Genomic DNA, 24,032 nt, shown 5'->3' on the forward strand with positions numbered 1-24,032 from the left:
GTACATGCTGCCCTCTATATCAGGCAAGGTGGAAAGACATAGAGGCCAAGATGGAAAGTTGTCGGATTCAGCCAATATTAGGGGACGTAGGAAATAAATTGGCTCAGCAAAGCAAGAATGAAATTATCAAACAAACAGTGGTTATCTGGAACAAGATGGTAAAAGAATACAATATGGAGGGTGACATCAAATTATTAATTTGGCCTGCTCTAGATCCCAGATTCGAACCAGGAATCAGAGATGCTGAATTCAGACGATGGTGGGACAGGGGCATTACAGCAATATGCACATTAGTCCACAGAGGGCTCTTTAAAAGTTTTAGAGTTACAAAAAGAATTTGGACTAGAAAACAAAGACTTTTTTTCCGATACCTGCAAATAAGAGATTATTACGATAAAAGAATCAGACCAACATTGTCCAAAGAGGGCAATACAGTGATAGATATTCTGACTGAAGCCTATAAAAAGAGGAATAGAAAAATAATTTCAAAAATTTATCAAGGTCTTCAGAAACAAAATGGGATCAACACAGGATACATTAAAGCAAAATGGGAGAAAGAACTAAACATAGAAATATCAGAAGAGGAGTGGCGCTTTATGTGGTGTGCACAGCATTCATCTACAAGTTCAAGGAAGTGGAGAATATTTGGCTGGAAAATTTTGATTCGTTTTTTTCATTACACCCCTTATAAAGAGCAAATTCTCTCAATCACAAGAACAGTGCTGGAGGCAGTGCGGAAACATGAGCGCAGACTACTCCCATATATTTTGGCTATGCCCCAAAATTCAAACTTTCTGGGGTAATGTATGTATTACGATGGGAAAAATCTTGGGATACACAATTCCTAACAATGTGAAGATCCTCTATTTTTGTGTCTTTAATGAAAATGTGATTATTAAAAGACTGGTATCTATGTAAAATACTGCTGATGGCTTGTAAAAAGCTATAACAAAATGCTGGTATAAAGCTGAGTCTCCAAGCATTAAGCAATGGATGGACAAAGTAGAGGAAATGTGTTTAATGGAAAAGATGACTTTCTCTCTCAGATCTAGAGGAGCAACCTTTCATAGGAAATGGGAGAAATGGACTGCTTTTATCAAAACAATTGAGGACGCTTCACATTAACTAGTAAAGACACTGGACATTTAATATAGATTTATCGATCGAGGAGCCCCCATGTTGTTGTTGTTGTTTTATTTATTTTCTTGACAGCCTGTTGTCAACTTGTTTTTCTTGTTTTTTTTTCTTAAATTGAAAAACTAAATAAAACGTATCAAAAAAAGGGTTGAAATATTTCACTTGTAATGAATATAGAATATATTAAAGTTTACCTTTTTGAATTAAATTACAAAAAAAAAAAAAAGAACTTTTCCATGGTGGTGTAGTGGTGGTCACTGTTGCCTCACAGCAAGAAGCCCAGTGGCCGATGAGGGCCTTCCTGTGTGGAGTTTGCATGTTCTCCCAGTGTCTGCGTGGGCTTCCTCCAGGTGGTCTGGTTTCCCCCACAGTCCAAAGACAAGCAGGTTAGGCTAATTGGTGGCTCTAAATTAACTGTAGGTGTGAGTGTGAATGGTTGTTTGTCTCTATATGGCAGCTCTGCGGTGACCTGGTGACTTGTCCAGGGTGTACCCCACCTCTCGCTCGTAGTCAACTGGGATAGACTCCAGCTTGTCTGCGACCCTGTACAGGATAAGTGGCTACAGATAATGGATATGGAGATTTTATTTATATAAATATAAAATGGGCCAGATAAAACTAAATCTTTGATTTGAATATTCAGAATTTGGCAAAAATTCTGCAAATTTGTGGAAAAATGGTAGCTTGATCTGGGACATGATAAATGGTTGACTACATTGCATTCCCTTAAAAAGGTTGTAGTCCACTGAAAAGTCTACAGTTATCATTAATTGTACTTTTAAGTTGTAACTTTATACACTTAAGGATTGGTGCACTCAGAATAATCATAACCGTAATAAAACTTGATGCAAACTATTTGGTCACCGGTGTAACTCCATTTTCCGCATACCCAAAACCAATACGATCGTGTGTTTTGCTCTAAACGGAAAGCCTCAGGGTCAAGGTCACTACCTCACCAAAAGTAGTAACTTAAAATCACTACGCCATATAAAAATTTAGTTATAAATCTGCAATTTTGTTTTTTAAAACGAAAGCTGAAAGTTGGGTATAGAATGTTTGTTTTTTTACAGAATATGTTACAATGGTAGCTGGTCTTGTATGAATTTCTGAGCTATAAAATGAGTTGTGGTCTTTTTTTTTTTTTTTCCCCCCCATAGTGTGTTTTGTGTGCGGGGAAGGACACACATTAACAATTTGCATATGTAGAATGGAATTTTCCACTCCAAAAGTTAGAAGTTGATCGTGCTTCTATTTGCGGTCTATCTGTTACGCGAGTGATCTGTTCAAACGTTATCACTGAAAAGGTGAGTTTTGACTTTTGTCTTGCAGTAAGGTAATAGGATGTTTGTTTCTTTTTCATCTTACTTTCGTATTTCGTAGTGTTTGCGTATTTTTGGCCAATATTTTTCAACCATGGTCAATTTAGATCGAACTTTTGATAGAATCTATGGTCAGTCGTTTTGCCCCGCCTCGCGCTCCGTCCGGTGCGGTAGTGATGTCCCGTTGCTTGCGTGCCACAGCAGAGACCCGCATGACCTTCAGCTGGTACAGTCGCTGTTCTTTTACCACCGGCGTTATTCTCATCTTTCCGGTGTGTTCTTGATTTTTCCATTGTGTCCTATTGCCTTATTTTGCCATATCAAATACCCAAAATGTATCATATTCATATTTAAGTGAATAATCAATTCAGTCATCATAACTTGGCATTTTTAACCCAAGCAATCAAAAAGAGGAAATTTATTCAATATTTTCACTCATCTGTGAAGGAGGGGCTTTAATTCTTCATGATGTAGTTATTTTATATGTAAATCAATTTTACAAAAGCATTTGAATTGTAATCAAAAAAAGTGGAGGCCAGATAAAGAAGATTCTTATTAAACATGACAAAAGAAACATTGAGGTTAGGTAAATGCAAAAAAAAAAAATAGTAAAATTAGAAAATTTATTTTTTGACCATAATATCCCAAATGGGAGACCAGTTTCTGAGACGGACCCATAAATAAATAAAATTACATGCTGTCATGATTCTAACACTTTGGGGAAACCGAGGGATGGGAAGCAGGCTTCAGAACAAGTGAGCTCCTTTATTTTTGCACACTTTTCAGTGAACATGCACAACTACACACACACACACACACACACACACAACGGGGTATTACATCATTCTCTCTTGTTCCTGACTGTCTGAAAGGCACACAGAGAGACAGGTTAATATACAGCCAGTAATTTGACACAGGTGCACCTCATCACATGTTACCTGCTGGTTCAACCTGCAATGCTTGACCACACCCCCGCTGCCACATACATACATACATACATACATACATACATACATACATACATGCCCCCACTGCCCTACTCAGGCCGGGGAGCCGTCTGGCCTGCAGCTGCCCCCCCCCCCCCAAATCCGCCACTACCATCTGTGCCCCCGGCCTGTGGACCACCTTGAATTTAAAGGGCTGAAGGGCCAGATACCAACGAGTGATCCACACATTGGCATCCTTCATATGGTGTCCTAGCAGGTAGTAGCGGAGAGTGAGGACTGTCCACTTGATGGCCAGACACTCATTTTCTATTGTGCTGTACTTTGACTCTCGCATGGAGAGCTTGCGGCTGATGTACAGCACCGGCTGCTCCTCCCCCTCCACCACCTGGGACAAAACGGGCCCCAGCCCTCTGTCTGTGTCAGTCTGTACAGCAAAAGAGAGAGAAAAGTCAGGAGAATGCAACAGTGGGCCCCCCACACAAAACCACCTTTACCTGAGCAAAAGCCTGTTCCCACAGGTCTGTCCAGTGGACTGGATCTGTCACCCCCTTTTAGTGAGGTCAGTCAGTGGACTGGTGGCATCCAAAAAGTTAGGCACGAACTGCCTATGATAGCCAGCCAGCCCCAGGAACTGCCTCAGCCCGCTTTTGGTCTTGGGTTGCGGGCAGGCCACAATCACTACAGTCTTATCAATTTAGGGACGCACCTGCCCATGACCCTAATGGAAGCCCAGATACCGTACTTCCAACCATCCAATTGCACATTTCTTTTGGTTTGCTGTGATGCCAGCATGCCTCAGCAGCCTCAAAACCACCTTCAGATGTTGTAGGTGCCACTCCCAATCACTACTATAAATATTGTCCAAGTAGGTCACTACATGTGCATTGTGGGGATGGAGAATTCGGTCCATGAGATGCTGAAATGTTGCTGGAGCCCCAAACAACCCGAAAGGAAGGGTGACAAATTGGTGTAAACCAAACAGAGTGGAAAAGGCCGTTTTTCTCATGGGATAATGGAGTCAAGGGGATCTGCCAATATCCCTTTGTCAAATCCAGTGTCCAGTAAAAGTGAGCTGTGCCTAACCGATTGAACAGTTCATCAATGCGGGGCATCAGATATGCATCAAATTTAGACACCACGTTGACTTTTCTATAGTCCACACAGAACTGGACTGACCCGTTGGTCTTGGGGAAACAAGACCACTGGGCTGCTTCAGTTGCTGTGCACCTCCTCAATTACGCCCATCTTAAACATAGCCTGAAGTTAATTCTGAGCCACATTTTTCGTGTGTTTTGGGTAGCTGATATGGGCAGCTGCGCACCACCACCCTACAGGTGGGGATACTCCAGCATGTTGGAGGCCAGGAGGTGTCGAGCCATAAGCTGGGCCTCCCCTGACAGGAGCGATAGAAGGCGAGCTGCCCACTGTGAGGTTGGCCAGGAGTCTCAATGTGGTGTTCTAAGAGGTTAGTATGACCAGGGAAGGTTGAGAACACATCAGAGAATTCCTCCTGCAACCCAATTACCTGTTCTCTCTGGGACAGTGAGAGGTGGTCTCCACAGGGGACCAGGGTGAATTTGGCCACACTTTTTGGACTTCCCTCCAGTCTCAGCTCTGCCCTCTCCTGAACTACCACTGCCAGAGACACAGGAACAACCTCCTCTCTCCACAGTTTCAGGAGATTGAAGTGATAAACTTGACATGTCCCCCCTGTCTGGCCATTTGACCTCATAGTCGACCTCCCCAATTCTCCATGTGACCTCAAAGGGCCCTTGCCACTTGGCAAGCAATTTTGAAATTGAGGTGGGCAGTAAAATGAGGACTCTGTCTCCTGGTGCAAATTCCCTTAGCCGTGCCCCTCTGTTCTACAGGCAAGTTTGATGTTCTTGGGCCTGTAGCATATTCTCCTGGGTTATGTGACTCTGTGCATGGAGTTTTGCTCTCAGGTCAACAACGTACTGAATTTTTTCATTTTTACTTTGAGAAGGCCCCTCTTTTCAATTTTCTTTTATGATGTCTAGGACACCACAGGGCTTGCACCCGTACAGCAGTTCAAATGGGGGGGAAACCTGGTAGAGGCTTGTGGGACCTCACGCACTGCAAACAGCAGAGGGTCAAGCCCCCTGTCCCAATTTTTCGCATCCCCATGAATGAATTTACGAATGATGTTCTTAAGTGTTTTGGTTAAATTGTTCAACCAGCCTGTCTGTTTGCGGATGATAAACACTAGTATGAATCGATTTAATCCCCTATAATTCATGTGGTGTGTGAGACATGAAGGTAGTGCCTTGATCAGTCAGGATTTCTTTTGGAATCCTGATGCGGGAGATGATGCAGAAGTATGCCTCTACATCACTGTGTGCTATGTTGCGGGGAGGCACTGCTTCTGGGTATTGCATTGCATAATCCACCATGACTAATACAAAGTGATACCTGCATGCAGATTTATCTAATGGCCCGATGAGATCCATGCCAATTCTTTTGAAGGGGATCTCAATTAATGGCGATGGGTGCAGTGGCGGGCGGCACAGTGGCGTAGTGGTTAGCACTGTCGCCTCACAGCAAGAAGGTCCTGGGTTCGAGCCCCGTGGCCAGCGAGGGCCTTTCTGTGTGGAGTTTGCATGTTCTCCCCGTGTCCGCGTGGGTTTCCTCCGGGTGCTCCGGTTTCCCTCACAGTCCAAAGACATGCAGGTTAGGTTAACTGGTGACTCTAAAATTGACCGTAGGTGTGAATGTGAGTGTGAATGGTTGTCTGTGTCTGTGTCAGCCCTGTGATGAGCTGGCGACTTGTCCAGGGTGTACCCTGCCTCTCGCCCGTAGTCAGCTGAGATAGGCTCCAGCTTGCCTGTGACCCTGTAGAACAGGATAAAGCGGCTAGAGATAATGAGATGGGTGCAGTGGCACTTTTGGTGTGGCCGCTGGATTTACCAGCTGGCATTCATGACATGCCACACATCGGCACGAATCCCGAGCCAATAGAAATGGGCCATGAGATGATTTCGGTGTTCTATCCTGCCCTAAATGCCCAGCCATAGGATTATGATGAGCCGCACGGAATAAAAGTTCCCTGCGGCTCTTTGGGACCAACAACTGTGTCATCTTTTTAGTTTGAGTGTCCTATGTCACTCCTATACAACCTATCCTTAATAATACAAAAATATGGGAAGGAAGTGCAACATTAGGCTGGAGGGTTTTGACCAATTACTTTCATTTGGTCAGAGGTGTCTCAGAGACTCGTCACATGCCTGCTCCAATGGGAAGTCCTCTAAGGGATTCCCAAGAGAGGGAAGAGGGCTCTTCCCCCTCTCTGTCATCATGACGCGGAGCTGACGCGGGTGTGCCTGAGACCGCCTCCCCAGCCAGCATTGCAGCGGAATCCCCCTCAGGCTGTGCTACTGCAGGACTTGCCCACTACTACTATTTGTTTCATTAATGCTTTAAACCCCAGCCAATTGGTCCCCAGGATCAGTGGGTGAGAGAGACTCGGACTAACTGCAGTCTCTACGCTATGAATTTCTCCCCGGAAGTGGATAGTGACGGGCATCAGTGGATATTAGTGTACATCACTGTGCACACGCTTAACCTTCACCAAACGTGCATTTCCCAGTGCCCCACATTGAGTCAGGCTTTGGTGTATGGAGGTCTGATTACAACCTGAATACACCAAAGCCTAATGTGTACCCCCTTGAATTCCGTTATCCTGTACACCCCTGCTCAATCAGAAGCCTGAAGTGCACTGGGGACGTGAACCAGTAGCCCTGCCTTCTTGCAGAAATGCTGATTCCCTGCCTTTCCTCAGCGCTCACAGACCTGCCCGGGCCTGCTTGTGGTTCTGGTGGGCATGGAGTTTATCTGGAGGGGGGTTAATGGCAGCACAGACACAGGAGGAGAATGGAGAGTAGAAACATGAGGATAAACACAGGTGCAGGGAGTGGGCTTTGGAGGAGTTGGCCCCCGTTTCTGTGGGGCTGGGATAGTGGAGGGATGAGGAGAGGGAAAAGGGGAAGGAGAAAGCAAGTGTGTGTGAGAGAGAGGGAGAGAGTTGTCCTAGAGCCTGCTTCCAGATATGCTGCCAGATGATCCTCAGCCAGTTGGACTGCCTCCTCCAGCAACATCGGTTGGTGACACCGGACCCACGCTTATGTCCTGCTCAGCAGCTGAGCAATGAACTGCTTCAGTGTCACTCAATGATTGATTGATTAAAATGACATCACGCTCACCAGCCAGAAGCTACTGTCGGCAGGCATCCTGGAGCTGTTGGGTGAATGCGAATGGCCAGCCCACTTCGCCGTAAGCTAGCATACGGAAGCTCTGGTGCTGCTCTTCTGGGCCTCATCCGACCTGCTGTAGGATGGATTGCTTCCAGGTGGGGGTGCTCCAGCATGTTGGAGGCCGGGAGCTATCAAGCCATGAGCTGGGCCTCCCTTGACAGGAGTGGGAGAAGGTGAGCCGCCCACTGTGAGGTTGGCTAGGAGCTCACCTCCGTGAGATGCTCAAACAGCTCAATGAAGGCAATTGGGGTCATCCTGCTGCCCCATCTTCACCAGCTGGATGGGCAGGCTGGCCACAGGAATGCTGGCTGGAGCACCTGCAGACTGGACCCAGCTCCGTATTTACCTGCCGATCCTCTGCCAGGGCTGCAAGCAGATCCCGTAAGTGCTGGCCCAGGTTGACGGACAGCGTGACGAGGGTGTGCTGCTGGCACTGGAGGTAGTCAGTGAGCGTTTTGGAGGAGTTCTTGGATCAGTTCGGATCCCATGGAGGCATTTGTTCCTCAGTCCTGGGTTTTGGCACCAGTGTAGCGATTCTCAGACTTTGAGGAAACAGAGGAACGGGAAGCAGGCTTCAGAACAAATGAGCTGCTTTATTTTTGCACACTTTTTTTTCAGTGAACATGCATACACATGACGGGGTGTTACAGCTCTCTCTTGTTCCTGACTATCTGAAAGACACACAGAGACGCAGCTTAATAGACAGCCAGTAATTTGACACAGGTGCACCTCATCATATTTTACCTGCTGGTTCAACCTGCCTCCTCGCCATTCACAACCAACGCTCGACCAATGCCCCCGCTGCCACACAGAACACAATATCACACGAGAGTGCTGTATTTGAATATCGGCATGGCACAGCTAATCACATTAGTATGACCTCAAATGTGATATTGCTTTTATTCAACAGGTCTATAAATAAGAAATAAATATTGAGTAAGTGATATTTTGGACACTATGGCCAAAGGTTCCATTTATTTTTATGACCGTTCCCAGAGCAGATCCTAAAGAAGCCACATCTGCTTTATAGCATGTTGCCTAGCTAGTTTGCATTTATCCCATTCTCCTGGACACCGAAAACCATTTATTTATCACTGTTATGCTGTAATGTTGTCATGTGGGCTTGGAAGCAAAATGGTAAAGTCGAAACATTAATCTGTCCACTGGTGACCTGGTAATGTTATCTCATCTCATCTCATTATCTCTAGCCGCTTTATCCTTCTACAGGGTCGCAGGCAAGCTGGAGCCTATCCCAGCTGACTACGGGCGAAAGGCGGGGTACACCCTGGACAAGTCGTCAGGTCATCACAGGGCTGACACATAGACACAGACAACCATTCACACTCACATTCACACCTACGGTCAATTTAGAGTCACCAGTTAACCTAACCTGCATGTCTTTGGACTGTGGGGGAAACCGGAGCACCCGGAGGAAACCCACACGGACACGGGGAGAACATGCAAACTCCGCACAGAAAGGCCCTCGCCGGCCATGGGGCTCGAACCCAGGACCTTCTTGCTGTGAGGCGACAGCGCTAACCACTACACCACCGTGCCGCCCTGGTAATGTTATATTTTTAATAATCTTTTGATGTGACTGCACTAGGAATCTGAATGGAAATGTACTTGTGGAAGCTGGCAGAAAGTGCTGGCATTACCTGCTGGCACAAAATTGGTCTGCTACATGTGATTTTGGATCACACTGGTATATGTATTACTCATGTGAATCTTCTCCGCTTGCACAGTTTTTGACTTTATATAAAAAAAATTAAAAAAAAAAAAAAAGGAAGGGAGCCACAACTTGCTTTTAAATTTTGAGACTGTGATTTCTGATTAATAGAAATTAATAGGCAATTTTGTTTGTCACTGACAGGAAAATAAAACAACCAAATGTACACAATCTATTAATGTCCTTTTAATAATCAATTAAGCGGGCTAGAGAAATGAGCACTATGACGAAGTTGAATGTGCTGACTGGACTCCAGTGCTTCATGTTGTCATGGTACTGCTGACAATTACATGTAAGGTGTATAGCTCTCCATTCATGTGGTCTGCTATTTGGCAAGTTATTCCAGCACAATGTGGTCCCTTTTAGTGATACAGTACATTATATTCATTATTATTTAGCTGTCGCTCACAAAGATTCTCGTTCTTCATAAGTATTTGCTAAAATGTATTGCCAAATTAAAGTCCCTCCAGTCTAAGTAAAACCTATGGCTAAGTCCAAATATTCAGTATGCACTAACCTTGGTTAAGTACCAACTATCTGACCATTACCGTATGTTTTGGTACATTTTACATACTACATATGTAGCAGATCATCTGGGTGCTGTTCGACTCCTATTAATTGCCTACTGTGTATTCTGAACATTGGACAGAGTTAATCTAGTTCATTGATTTGGACACCCTACAAATTATGGTATAGTGCTTTTTGCAAACTACAGTGGTGCTTGAAAGTTTGTGAACCCTTTAGAATTTTCTATATTTCTGCATAAATATGACCTAAAACATCAGATTTTCACGCAAGTTCTAGAAGTAGATAAAGAGAACCCAGTTAAGCAAATGAAACAAAAAATATTATGCTTGGTAATTTATTTATTGAGGAAAATGATCCAATATTACATATCTGTGAGTGGCAAAAGTATGTGAACCTTTACTTTCAGTATCTGGTGTGACCCCCCCCCCCCCCCGTGCAGCAATAACTGCAAATAAATATTTCCAGTAACTGTTGATCAGTCCTGCACACCGGCTTGGATGAATTTTACCCCATTCCTCTGTACAGAACAGGTTCAACTCTGGGATGTTGGTGGGTTTCCTCACATGAACTGCTCACTTCAGGTCCTTCCGCAACATTTCGATTGGATTAAGGTCAGGACTTTGACTTGACCATTCCAAAACATTTAACTTTTATTCTTCTTTAACCATTCTTTGGTAGAACGACTTGTGTGCTTAGGGTTGTTGTCTTGCTGCATGACCCACCTTCTCTTGAGATTCAGTTCATGGACAGATGTCCTGATATTTTCCTTTAGAATTCACTGGTATAATTCAGAATTCATTGTTCCATCAATGATGGCAAGCCGTCCCAGCCCAGATGCAGCAAAACAGGCCCAAACCATGATACTACTACCACCACCATGTTTCACAGATCGGATAAGGTTCTTATGCTGGAATGCAGTGCTTTCCTTTCGCCAAACATAACGCTTCTCATTTAAACCAAAAAGTTCTATTTTGGTCTCATCCGTCCACAAAACACTTTTCCAATAGCCTTCTGGCTTGTCCACGTGATCTTTAGCAAACTGCAGACAAGTAGCAATGTTCTTTTTGGAGAGCAGTGGCTTTCTCCTTGCAACCCTGCCCATGCACACCATTGTTGTTCAGTGTTCTCCTAATGGTGGATTCATGAACATTAGCCAATGTGAGAGAGGCCTTCAGTTGCTTAGAAGTTATCCTGGAGTCATTTGTGACCTCTCCAACTATTGCATGCCTTGCTCTTGGAGTGATCTTTGTTGGTCCACCACTCCTGGGGAGGGCAACAACGGTCTTAAATTTCCTCCATTTGTACACCATTTGTCTGTCTGTGGATTGGTGGAGTCCACACTCTTTAGAGATGGTTTTGTAACCTTTTCCAGCCTGATGAGCATCAACAATGCTTTTTCTGAGGTCCTCAGAAATCTCCTTTGTTCGTGCCATGATGCACTTCCACAAACTTGTTGTGAAGATCAGACTTTGATAGATCCCTGTTCTTCAAATAAAGCAGGGTGCCCACTCACACCTGGTTGTCATCCCATTTGATTTGAAAACGCCTGACTCTAATTTCACCTTCAAATGAACTGCTAATCCTAGAGGTTCACATACTTTTGCCACTCACAGATATGTAATATTGGATCATTTTCCTCAATAAATAAATGACCAAGTATAATATTTGTTTAACTAATTTTCTTTATCTACTTTTAGGACTTGTGTGAAAATCTGATCATGTTTTAGGTCATATTTATGCATAAATCAGAAATACAGAAAATTAGAAAGGGTTGACAAATTTTCAAGTAGTGCTGTATATAGTAAAGCAGTATGAGTATTTGGAGGTGTGGGATGATTATGCAGTTATATTGTGATGGAATCCTGACAGACAGATACATAATCCAAGTACTCATCCTGCCTCTCTATAAGCAACTGGCCACAAACGTAAAACCACAAGGAAAGAAAACCTCTGCAGATATGGGTGGAAATTGAAAATACTTGTACATCATAACACTCTTGGAATGCTGTTCAATCAAATTGGTAGACTGGAACTAACTGTTGGTTGAATGAATAAACACGCGCACTACTTTTGGTTCTTTGTATATTTTAATTTGATCAGAAACTCCCCCCCCCCCCCCCCCCCCCCCCGCAAAACATTTCTGTGCATATATAAGGGACACACACACACCACTTTATTTGGAATGTTGCACTAATACTGGATGGCAAAGGAATGCCCTGTCAAAACAGCTTCAGTTTTTCATGGCATGGATTCTACAAGATGTTGGAGAGATTCTTTTGAGGTTCAGGTCCATGTTGACATCATTGCATCACACGGTTTTTGCAAATCTTTCTGGTCCATTTCCTTGCTACAAATCTGATCTTTCTCCCACATCCCAAAGGTTCTCTGTCAAGAACATTGAATTTATTGTCATGTTCATGAAAATAGCTTGAGATTACTTTTGCTCTGTGACATGGTGCATTTAGCATGCTAGAAATAGTCATTAGAAGATCAGTAAATTGTTGCCATGAGTAATGCACATAGTCAGAAACAGTACTCATAGGCTGTGGCATTCAGTAAATGATTGGTATTAACAGGCTCAAAGTGTGCCAAGGACACATTCACCACATCATTACACCACTTCCATCAGCCTGGACTATTGACTCAAGGCAGGTTAGGTCCATAGATTCATTCTGTTGATGACAAATTCTGAGCCTACCATCTGTGTGCCTCTGCAGAAACTGACATTCATCACACCAGGCTATATTTTTTCCAATCTTCAACTATCCAGTTTTGGTCAATCTGTGCCCACTACAGCCTCAGCTTTCTGTTCTTGCCTGACAGAAGTGGAACCTGACATGGTCTTCTGCTGTTGTAGCCCTAGCCTTTCCATTATTTCAGGTTTAAGGAGAGTAGAAACATATTTCCAGATGTGAGAGTCGAGAAGCATGGCATACTGCATAGTGGATTTTAAGGGATTCTGCATTAATGTGAAGTAAACAGTTGTTTAAAAATGCCAGTGGTTTTTTTTTTTTTTTTATTATAATTGTCTAATGCAGTGATTCTCAAACTGTGGTACGCGTACCACTAGTGGTACGCGGGCTCCATTCTAGTGGTACACCAAAGAATCACTTAATTAAATATAAATAAAATTTAAAAAATAAAATAAAACGTGAAATACTATCCATAATATCCGAATGGATGAAAATATCTTATCAACCGATGACAAGAAAATGAAAGGAGATACAAATTAAGTTAATAATTTTAAAAAGTTTGCAAGTGCTTCTGGGTAGCCATATGTAGCGTATGTACGCATTCCCGCCGGTTCCGCTGACAGACGGTTATCTGCCATTGGTAAACTAGGCTGTGATGGGAAAAGGTGGAGGTGGCTTTGCTAATTATGACGAGTACGACAAAATTACTGTCGTGGCTTAAATCCATGAATGGGAGCGTGGATCAGGAGAGAGGGAGAACTGAAGAGGACGCGTGTGAGCCGAGCGCAGATGCTAACGACAGTGGCAAAACCAGCCCCAGAACTGCTAGCAAACGGCAGAAACCAGTAAGGAGGAAGTATGACGAAAAATACATAAAACTGGGATTCATTTGGAGCGGGACGGAGGAGCTGCCCAGGCCGCAGTGTGTTGTACGCGGGGACGTTCTGAGCAATGAGTCCATGAAACCATCGCATCTCAAACGGCATCTTACAACCAAACACACAGCACTAAAAGACAAACCAATGGATTTTTTTTTTTTACAAAAACGTGATGAACTGAAGCAGTCCAAGTCCACCATTCTGTCCTATGGTACACCCGTAGCCAAAGCACAGGAAGCTTCATATCGTGCCAGCCTCCTGATCGCCAGAGCCGGTAAGCCGCACACAATCGGGGAACTGCTGTGTTTGCCATTAGCCAAAGAGATGACATGTATCATGTGTGGAGAGAAAACTGCCAGAGTGTTAAACTTGGTGCTGCTTTCAAATGACACCGTGTCAAGGAGAATAAATGACATGGCTGACAATGTTAAAAAGACACTGATTGAGCGCATTAAGAACAGTAGATATTTTACCATACAGCTTGATGAGACTACAGATGTTGCAGATTTGGCCAATTTATTGGTTTATGTGAGATATGAATATGATGGTGTGGCACAGGAGGACTTTATGTTTTGTAAATCACTGGAGACCAGAACTACATCAGAGCAAATATTCCAGTTACTGAACAAGTTCATCCAGGAGCATGGCTTGGACTGGGAATAGTGTGTGGGTGTATGTACTGACGGAGCGAGGGCCATGACGGGTCGCAACAGCGGGGTAGCAGCTCGCATCCGAGAGGTGGCACTTGAGATGTGCTGGACTCACTGCAGCATCCATCGTGAGGCGCTGACCTGAATGCCTGATGACCTGAAGTCCGTGCTGGATTGTGCTGTAAAAACTGTGAACTTCATCAAGGCCAGTCCGATGAATGCTCGCTTATTTCATGTGCTCTGCGAGGAAATGGGCAGTGAGCATGTCCAACTCTTGCTTCATACTGAAGTAAGGTGGCTTTCAAGAGAAAAGGTGCTTTCAAGGCTTTTCGAATTGCACAGAGAGGTCCAGATGTTCTTGCAGGACACAAATTTCCCCCTGTCAGACATTTTTGAGGATACTGTGTGGCTCAGTCAATTGGCATACTTGTCTGACATTTTTTTCACGTTTAAATGACCTGAATTTGGGACTACAGGGACTCTCCATCAATGTTTTTGATGTGCAGGACAAAATCAATGCACTGCTGAAAAAGTTGGAGTTATTTGAAATCAAAGTCAAGACGGGTGATGTTTCAGCTTTCCCTGCTTTGGAGAGTTTTTTGTCTGACAATGACCTGATGCTTGATGATGGAGTCAGGGAGAACATCGCTGCACAGCTCACATCACTCAGACAACAGTTCTGCAATTATTTCCCAGTGATGCCTAAATATGAAGCTAGCAGCTGGATGAGAAACCCTTTCAACATCGACACCTCTCACATGGCCTCAATGGACTTAACTGTTGTTGAGCAGGAGAGGTTAATAGAGCTGTCTTGTGATGAAACACTGACGGCATCTTTCAGAAAGCACACTCTGTTGGACTTTTGGATAAAGCAGTACAGTGAATACCCTGTGCTTCCTGACAAGGCTGTGCGATTTCTCCTTCCTTTTGTGACCACCTACCTGTGTGAGAGAGGCTTCTCTTCACTTGTCATAAAAACAAAGTACAGAAGCAGGGTGGATGCTGAGCCAAACCTGAGACTGAAGCTGACCATTGACCCAGACGTTGCAGGACTGTGTTCACAGAGGCATGTACACCCATCACATTAAGCTCAGTAAGTTGTCAATCAATAGTCAGTCAGTCAATAGTCTGTGTATATTTAACATTATAAGCTGTTATTCTTAATGCTTTTCCTCACTTTTGTTTTATTCTTAATATTATTGTTCTTCCTCTGTTTGTGGGGGTGTGTTTCTGTTTCAGAAAGCAGTCACTGGAGTTAAGAAACGGCAAGAACTGCAGCTATGCATAGCCTCTTTTGATTTTTATCAAGTACAGTGTTTTTTTTTTTTTTTACTTAAAATTTAAGTACAGTTATTTAACTTTTAAGTACATTTTCATTTAATCTTTAACTGTCTTTTAATATTTATTTTAGTACAATGTTTATTTCACTTTTATGTGCAATTAATTTTATTTGATTCATTATTTAAGTACAGTGTTTTATTTTCCTATATTTAAACACTGTTACTCTTCAAAGCACTGTGTGTAATGTTACAGTGGCCAACAATATTAAATATACTTGTTAAATAAAACCTCTGCCTTGTTTTTAATGAATACTTAGGCCTACTACGCTACTGTATTTTAATGTTGGTCATTATGGTGGTACTTGGATAGCCAAGTATTTTCTGAGGTGGTACTTGGTGAAAAAAGTTTGAGAACCACTGGTCTAATGTACACATGGCCAACATTTGCACTGTTGATGATACTCAAGTGTTGAGCAAGAGAGTGCAGGAGAACGCCAGTCAACAAAAAGCATATTTAATTATTTCTAATTATCATCACCATTAGCATGAATTGTAAACTGTCAGACTTAACATGTCATTGCAGGCCTATTTTTAATCTTTTAGGTCAAAGTGCTTTTCCTCTTTCAGCTGAAAACCTGAAGAGTAGTTTTTGACAATCTTTGGCTAGTTTTTCCTAGTAAGCACAGTTTTCAGATATGAAATCTGTACCTGTTCAATCCTAAAATCAGCCATATTTTTATTTATTTATTTTTTTAAACACTTATTGAATTCAACGTATCCTCATTTTGTCAAAAACAAGGGAAGCAGCATGTCAGAAAAGGGTGGAGAGGGCAGGGGTTTCAGGAGGTGTCGATTCATATTAGAAAGTTCAGAATGCTTGCATGGATCATTCCAGTTTCATATGTTGATCAGCATGCATTGATCTTTATGAACAGAAAAAGGACCTCTCTTGATGTATAATCACTCTCATACTATTGTACTCCAATGTTAAATTGAATGTTGGCAGATATAATTAGGGTAGACGGCAATGGAATATTGTCTAGATGCAGTACAATTCTCACTCAAACCTCTCAACTAATTTCCAACTTGGGTTACCAATTCACAAGAATATAGGCAAAGACTTGTACAGTGATTTTCATAAATTTAATCATCTTTACTGTATTATATTTAATTTAAAATTGGATTAATTTTTTTTTTTGCCACTAGTACACATCTATAATGACAAAGCAAAAGCATGTTTTTAGCAAATTTATTAACAATAAAAATTTTAATGTAGCTAAATTTTGAGACCCTTGGTTAAGGAACTAAAATTGAGCTCTGGTGCATCCTGTTTGCTTTAATTATCTTGAAGTGACTGAACATGACTAGTGTCCACCTGTGGCAAATTCAGTTGGTTTTAGATTTAGAAAGGCACAAGTGTGTGTGTGTGTGTGTGTAATGAAGCAATATTACACTTGCAATCATGGGGTTATAGGGAATATCAGCTGATATTTTAGTATAACTGCATGATTGTGAGTGTAGTGGTGCTTTTATCAACTTTTGGCTGACTGCATGGGATGCTCCGCTCCTTCGAATGTCTGGGAGAGCATGGTGCTCAAGCCTGTCTCTGATGCATCTGTGTGCATGGAGAAAGGCCATTCAAAGTCAGGATAATGCAATATGGGAGAGTCAATAAGGGCCATCTTCAGGGCCTGAAATCCCTGCTCTGCCTTGGTGGACCACTTGACCTGGTCACCTTTCTTGTTGGATCTGAAAGAGGGGATGCGAAGGACAAGAAATTGGGGACAAGCCTTGTATAATAGCCCAACAAACCCAGAAAGGCATGTAGTGGTCAGCTGGGGGTACTCCTTTACCACCTTGATGATCGTTTTGCGGGGCCTGAGCAGTTCTCTTCTTGTACATTATCCCAGATACAGTGATCCAGTCAACCCCAGGTGGCATTTGCGGGGGGTTTGTGGTCAAACCAGCCCTCTGGAGCTCTTCCAGTACTGCTCTCAGCTGGTTGAGGTGAACAGTGTGCCAGGAACTTGCAGTTAGCCAAGGGGAACAGCAGTAAGATTCTACTGCCTGGCTGAAACTCCCGGGGCTGGGCTGGGCTCGTTGTAGACCTGGCATTTGGGCAACTTGGGTCTCCTGCATGTGCTGTCTGACAATACAAGAGACTTTTGTTGATTTTGCCCCTGCATCTTCACGCATTTCACCACCTTCCGGTTCCTCACAGGTTTCCTTGGCTACATAAAGGAGCTCGAAGAAGGTGAAGCCAGTGGAGACCTGAGGTGTTGCTCAATGGTGAACAGGACAAAAGGGAAAAGGAGGTCCCAGTTCTACCCATCTTATTTCACTACCCTTTGGAGCATCCTTTTGAAGGTCTGGTTTGAACCACTGAACGAGTCCAGCTGTCTGGGGATTGTACACTGAGCTTTTGAGTCACCTGTTGCTGCTGCAAGCTGGTCTGCAGTAGGGCTGTGCCATATCATACTGCCCAAGATAACGCCAGTATAAATTATGTGGTAGTGTCATCTCATGATACTGATGTATCGACACAACGCATTTACATTCCTTAGTGCACAACAACACGAGCCCAAACATGTCTGAGAGCAAGAGCGGCATTTCAGCTTCCAATGACGATTTAGTACCTAAAAAGGGAGCTAATTCAATAGTATGGAAGTGGTTTGGCTACAGGAGCGCAGACCTCCAGCCAAGCACAATACTTTGCAAAATATGCAAGAAAACGGTTACCGCTAAAGGTGGAAATGCAACAAACTTGTTTCACTACTTAAAGCAAAAAAACACGGAGTACAACCAGGCTATGAAGTTATGAAAAAAAAAAAGAGATGCTAGCAGCTGGTGATGTGTGGCCCAAAAGTAAACAAATGATTCAACCAAGCATTGCTGGAGTATTTTAGTTGTGCTCCATATGAAAGGAAGAGCAAATGTTGGATGGAAATTACTGAAGCAGTTACATATTGTTTGGTCACGCATATGATGCCAATCTAAACGGTGGAAAAGGAGGGCTTTAAGAAACTGGTTAGAAAGCTTGACCCAAGATGCAACATACCAGGTAGACAATATTTTTCAAAGACATCCTTGCCTGCAATGTATGAGGCATGCCACAACAAACTAGCAGCTACACTGTCGTTGGTGGAGTTTTTTGCCTCCACCACAGACATGTGGTCGAGTCGAACTACGGAACCATATATCAGCCTGACCGTGCATTAAGAAATTAGAGGCAATACAACAGTTCCAGGACTGATCTACCACATCTGATCTCATTTCATCTCATTATCTCTAGCCACTTTATCCTGTTCTACAGGGTCAGAGGCAAGCTGGAGCCTATCCCAGCTGACTACGGGCGAAAGGCGGGGTACACCCTGGACAAGTCGCCAGGTCATCACAGGGCTGACACATAGACACAGACAACCATTCACACCTATGGTCAATTTAGAGTCACCAGTTAACCTAACCTGCATGTCTTTGAAATGGAAATTGAAGGGGTCTGAATATTTTTCCTGAACCCATGTAATGTATGCTAGTGCATCTCAAAATTAGAATATCATGAATTTTTTTTCTTTTTTTTCGGTAATTTAATTTCTTTACACAAAGTGAAATTTCAAGCCCTTTTTTTAATGTTGATGATTATGGCTTATAGGTCATGAAAGTCAGAAATCCAGTATCTCAAATTATTAGAATATTTCCCAAGATCAATCAAAAGAGGATTATACAGAAATGTCCAACATCTGAAAAGTATGATCAATTATACTCTACTTGTTTGGGGCTCTTGTATATTAGTATGTGGTAATAAAGCAGGCTCCTATTATATTCTATTTTTATTTTGTGCAAGTTTTGTTGTGCCAGCTAAGAACAGTAGCTGGCACTAATACTGCGGGTCATTTACAAGGCAAATGCTGCTGGCACTATAGCTGATTTAATCAAGTCAGCTATGTCATGTTAGTTTGGGAAGTGGAAGAACCCAAAAGCATGATGAACCTGTGCTATGCAGCATGGAGCAATTACCTATATGCACCCCAAGACCATATAGCTTTGCTGCTCTGAGGATAATGGTAGAAAATGAAGAAAAGGGATTGCTTTGCACTGATCTTTCAGCCATCTGTGCATGCATGACCAGCAGATCCCTGTCTCTTTGGTGTGACTGTACTTTTTTTCTCCAGACTTCCTGAGAAGTTCTACAGCCAGTCTTTGTGAGGCAGTGAGGTAGCACACGTGTTGATGCCTGTTTTCCTCCTGAGTTTCATGTTATTTGAGATCTGCTTTGTAATGCAGTCTGAATTGTGTTCACTGGACTTTTAGATAATAGTTAGCTGACTAGCTCATTACTACTGGCTATAAGTAATGAATATTTCATGTAAGGCATTTAGTAACTTCGACATTATCTTAAAGATAGCAGGTGTTGGTATGACAAGGGGCAATGGAATAAACATATTGTGGGGAAGCCATGGCCTAAAGATTAGAGAAGCAGCTTTGGGACCAAAAGGTTGCTGGTTCAATTTCCTGAACCAGCAGGAATGACTGAAGTGCCCTTGAGCAAGGCATCTAACCCCCAACTGTTCCCCAGGCTGCTCTGGGTATGTTATACATCACTCTGGATAAGAGTGTCTGCTAAATGCCTGTAATGTAAATGTAGCATTTTATGTTCTGGTGAATGACTACTTTTCTTTATATGGCTTTATTTCTTATTTCTTCTTATATACTTAGACACAGCAGTTTGGATGCTGAATGCTGTAGGCTGTTTAGTGAACTGTACAGTTTATATGACAACCAATACAAGGAAAAATTATAATGTTTGGGGGTTTTTTTGTTTGTTTTTTTTTGTCCCCTTCCACAGAGAATTAGTGGATGAGGTCCTCCAGATGCCTCCGTCAATGCTAATGTGTGGTGGTTGTCAGCAGAGCATTGCAGACCGTTTTTTCCTGAAGGCCATAGAGCAGTACTGGCATGAGGACTGCCTAAGCTGTGATCTTTGTGGCTGCCGGCTGGGTGAGGTTGGCCGAAGATTGTACTACAAGCTCGGTAGGAAGCTATGTCGAAGAGACTACCTAAGGTGAGTGTGAAGCATATTCATTCCAAGGACCATGACTGCAATCTAGAGTATTTTCAAAACTGAATACTGGGTAAGCAAATTTTATTTACTGTTTTAAGTGGTTTTAAGGTGTAGTTTAAAAAAAATATATTAATAATTAAAAAAAAACATTTAAACCTGATTTGCATATTTTTCTGCACATTGAAACGTCTGAGTTTCAGACGTTAAACTGGATACAGATTTATTCACAAGTCATTCATATGAGCATTTACTCAAGAAATGAGTATCCTACTCATGCTCTTGTGTGAAAATTTATGCATAAAAGCACTAACAAGTGTAAACCTCAACTTGATCAATTTCAGCTTCTAACTCTTGCATGTATTCCTGCAGTTTTATATATGGAATATAATGTTGAGCATTTAGCAGATGCCCTTATCAAGACTGACTGGAAGCGCTTTGGAGTCGATCAAAAACACATCCAAGTGCTATATGCTAGTTCACTAGTACAGGGACTAAGTGAAATTTTGTGAAATCGAGTCCAGGGAATTGAACACTCACTTGCCCCCGATTTAAAAAAAATATATATATATATATATATATTATTTATTTATTTATTTTATTTATTTATTTATTTTTTTGTTAAGTTATTATAAAATCTTTGGTTGGCATAGGAGTCAAAATTACTTCCACTTCTGTAGTTTGGCTTTTACCTTGATCATTCTTTTCTGTGCACTTGAATGTTTTCTGGGTATCACAAAATGCAAATAAGAGGTGTTGGAAATGCTCTTTGCAGTTTATGGGCGATCAACATGCACACTTGTGTACAAAGTAAATCAGCCTTTCTGAAAACTTGTAAATCCGGAGATAAACTTTAGATTGGCTTTGTTCACGCAAATATTCACACACCGCTTCACTACAAGATTGATAAATGAGGCCCAGTGTATACAACTTCTATAAATGTCCAGTAAAAAAAAAATCATAACTGTGGGACTCTGTGAGGTGCATAAACTCAGTCAGATGTCCTCTTTCCTTTGCAGACTGTTTGGTCAGGATGGACTCTGTGCTTCCTGTGAGAAGAGGATCCGGGCATTTGAAATGACTATGCGGGTCCGTGACAAAGTGTACCACCTTGAGTGTTTCAAATGTGCAGCCTGTCAGAAGCACTTCTGTGTTGGTGACCGCTACCTGCTTATCAACACAGACATTGTATGTGAGCAGGATATTTTCGAGTGGACCAAACTCAACAGCAACTTGCAGTAATTTCCTTGAAATTTTCAAAGGCTGGTGTTGTCAAAATTTACAATTAGTACTTTACACAACAGCGACATAACAGTTAAGCAAGTACAGTTCTATAGCATTGCGTTTCAAATATATTTTTTATATTTTCAGTTCACCAGCATATAACCAAGACATCATTTCCCTTGGGAAAGCTAAAGACATTTTTAAAATGTATGAGGGCAATAATAGCTGTTACAAACACACTTTAGTCATTCACACTGTTGGAACAATAAGCTTTTGTCTTTTTGTTGTACTATATAGCCTTTGTGTTGGTATAATTAAAAAATAAATAAAATAAAAATGTTGCTCGTTATAGAGTCACATTTGTTACAAATATTGTATGTGGATACATTTTTGGAGAATAATAAAGAAAAGCCCTCCCCCCCAATATCAGAAGGTCATATACATCTAAACAGGATGCCCATGGCCTTTTGATTTGATTTTATTTAAAATCTGAATACACCTAAACTTTTGGTGCCTGTGTAGACCTACTTCTTACAGACCCTTTAGGTGCCTTTTAGACAGGTTCTAATGCACTCTTAACTTTTACTAGTCACCAGCCAAGTCAATTCATATTGGTTGAACAGCTGACCCATGCTGCTTCACATTATGCATCTTAATGAGTATTAAATGGGTTTTTTCCCCCACATTATCTTTTCCTTGAATTTATATCTGCTGTAATTTTCGTTTGCATTGATGTAGATGAGCGCTTAGATAAAATAGAATTGTTGCATGTAAAGCATGTAACAAACGGATGTGAGGAGTTTAAATCTCAACAGAATATACTAGGATTTCATGTTACTCTGCTGTAAAATATTATTTCTGTATTTGTTTTTGTGAAGGCTTGTAATTTGGGACGCAATTACTTCATTTTATTTTGGTTATTTAGAAGTCCTTATTTTTCAGTAGGGGCCATTTGAATGAACAACTCGCCCATCTAAAACATTTCTTTAAACATGCTCTAGCCCTGTCTACTTTTTGTAATTTTACTTTTTCATGAAATCTTTGATCCAATACCTGTTCAGTGATTTCAGATTATTTTAATTCCCTTTCCTCCATTCTACAAATTGTAGAAGAATAATGCTTACTTTAAAAATATGTATAAGGAAATGGGCTTATCTGATGCTACAATGAATATTCACAATGCTACTTATTTTTAAGTAACAGGTTTAACAATTTTGCAAATGAGAAGATAAAATTTTATCATTCTTTTAAAAATTGCATGACATTTGCCATGTTATATTGACTACTGTTTATGTTGTTAAGAATTGTATTGTCATTTCAATAAAAACATTTTGCTGACATAAAGGTTACTGTTTGGGGACAAGGGGTACATACATAGATTTGTACAAGGAATAGTAAAAGTACATGCTTGTATCAATCAAGCTAACTGCTGTACCTCAAAACATTAGAATACCATTCTTTTTTTTGTAATTTAATTAAAAAAGGTAAACTTTAAAATTTTATATTCATTACACAATGTGAAAAGCCTTTTTTGTTTTAATTTTAAGGATTATTGCATATAGGTCATGAAAATCAGAAATCAAGTATTTCAAATTATTAAGATCAATCAAAAAACAATTTACAATACAGAAATGTCCAACTTCTGAAAAGTATGTTCATTCATACACTCAATACTTGGTTGGGGCTCCTTTACCACAAATTACTACATCAGTGTGGTGTGGCATGGAGGTGATCAGCCTTTGGCATTGGTGACTTGTTATTGAAGTCCCAGGTTGCTTTGATGGTGGCCTTCAGCTTGTCTGCATTTTTGGGTCCGGTGTTTCTCATCGTCCTATTGACAATCGATATGACAATTGATATGATGCTCTGGACACTTACAGTAATGCTTTTATGGCTGAGGACTACAGTTGACTTGCTAACTTTAGGACTGCAATTGTCATGAACAGTTTTGAACTCGAGTTTCCATCAAGGAAGGGTTATAACAATGAAACTGACTTCATGTTAAAACTGTTAAAAATGTTATGTTGTCTGTCATCACCCAAATGAGGATGGATTCCCTTTTGAGTCTGGTTCCTCTCAAGGTTTCTTCCTCATGTCGTCTGAGGGAGTTTTTCCTTGCCACCGTCACCACAGGCTTGCTCATTGGGGATAGATTAGGGATAAAATTAGCTCATGTTTAAAGTAATTTAAATTCTGTAAAGCTGCTTTGTGACCATGTCTATTGTTAAAAGCACTATAAAAATAAACTTGATTTGACTTGACCATCAGTTGTATTCAGTCACGTGACTTGCTTGTGAGTTTACTTCCGATGAATGAAGTG

General features: G+C 41.7%; 1 protein-coding gene across 1 annotated transcript in view; it reads left to right on the forward strand.

Moving 5' to 3' along the window:
• The window catches only part of lmo2 (LIM domain only 2 (rhombotin-like 1)), a 43,302-nt gene extending 20,124 nt beyond the window's left edge, over nt 1-23,178 (forward strand). Inside the window, exons 2-3 of the mRNA XM_060922983.1 lie at nt 20,276-20,491; nt 21,508-23,178. Coding sequence (XP_060778966.1) covers nt 20,276-20,491; nt 21,508-21,730 — 439 coding nt within the window. The 3' untranslated portion in view covers nt 21,731-23,178. The remainder of the gene's footprint in view (nt 1-20,275; nt 20,492-21,507) is intronic.
• The last annotated feature ends 854 nt before the right edge of the window (nt 23,179-24,032 follow it).

This window comes from Neoarius graeffei, chromosome 6, assembly GCF_027579695.1.
Source record: "Neoarius graeffei isolate fNeoGra1 chromosome 6, fNeoGra1.pri, whole genome shotgun sequence".
NCBI lineage: Eukaryota > Metazoa > Chordata > Actinopteri > Siluriformes > Ariidae > Neoarius > Neoarius graeffei.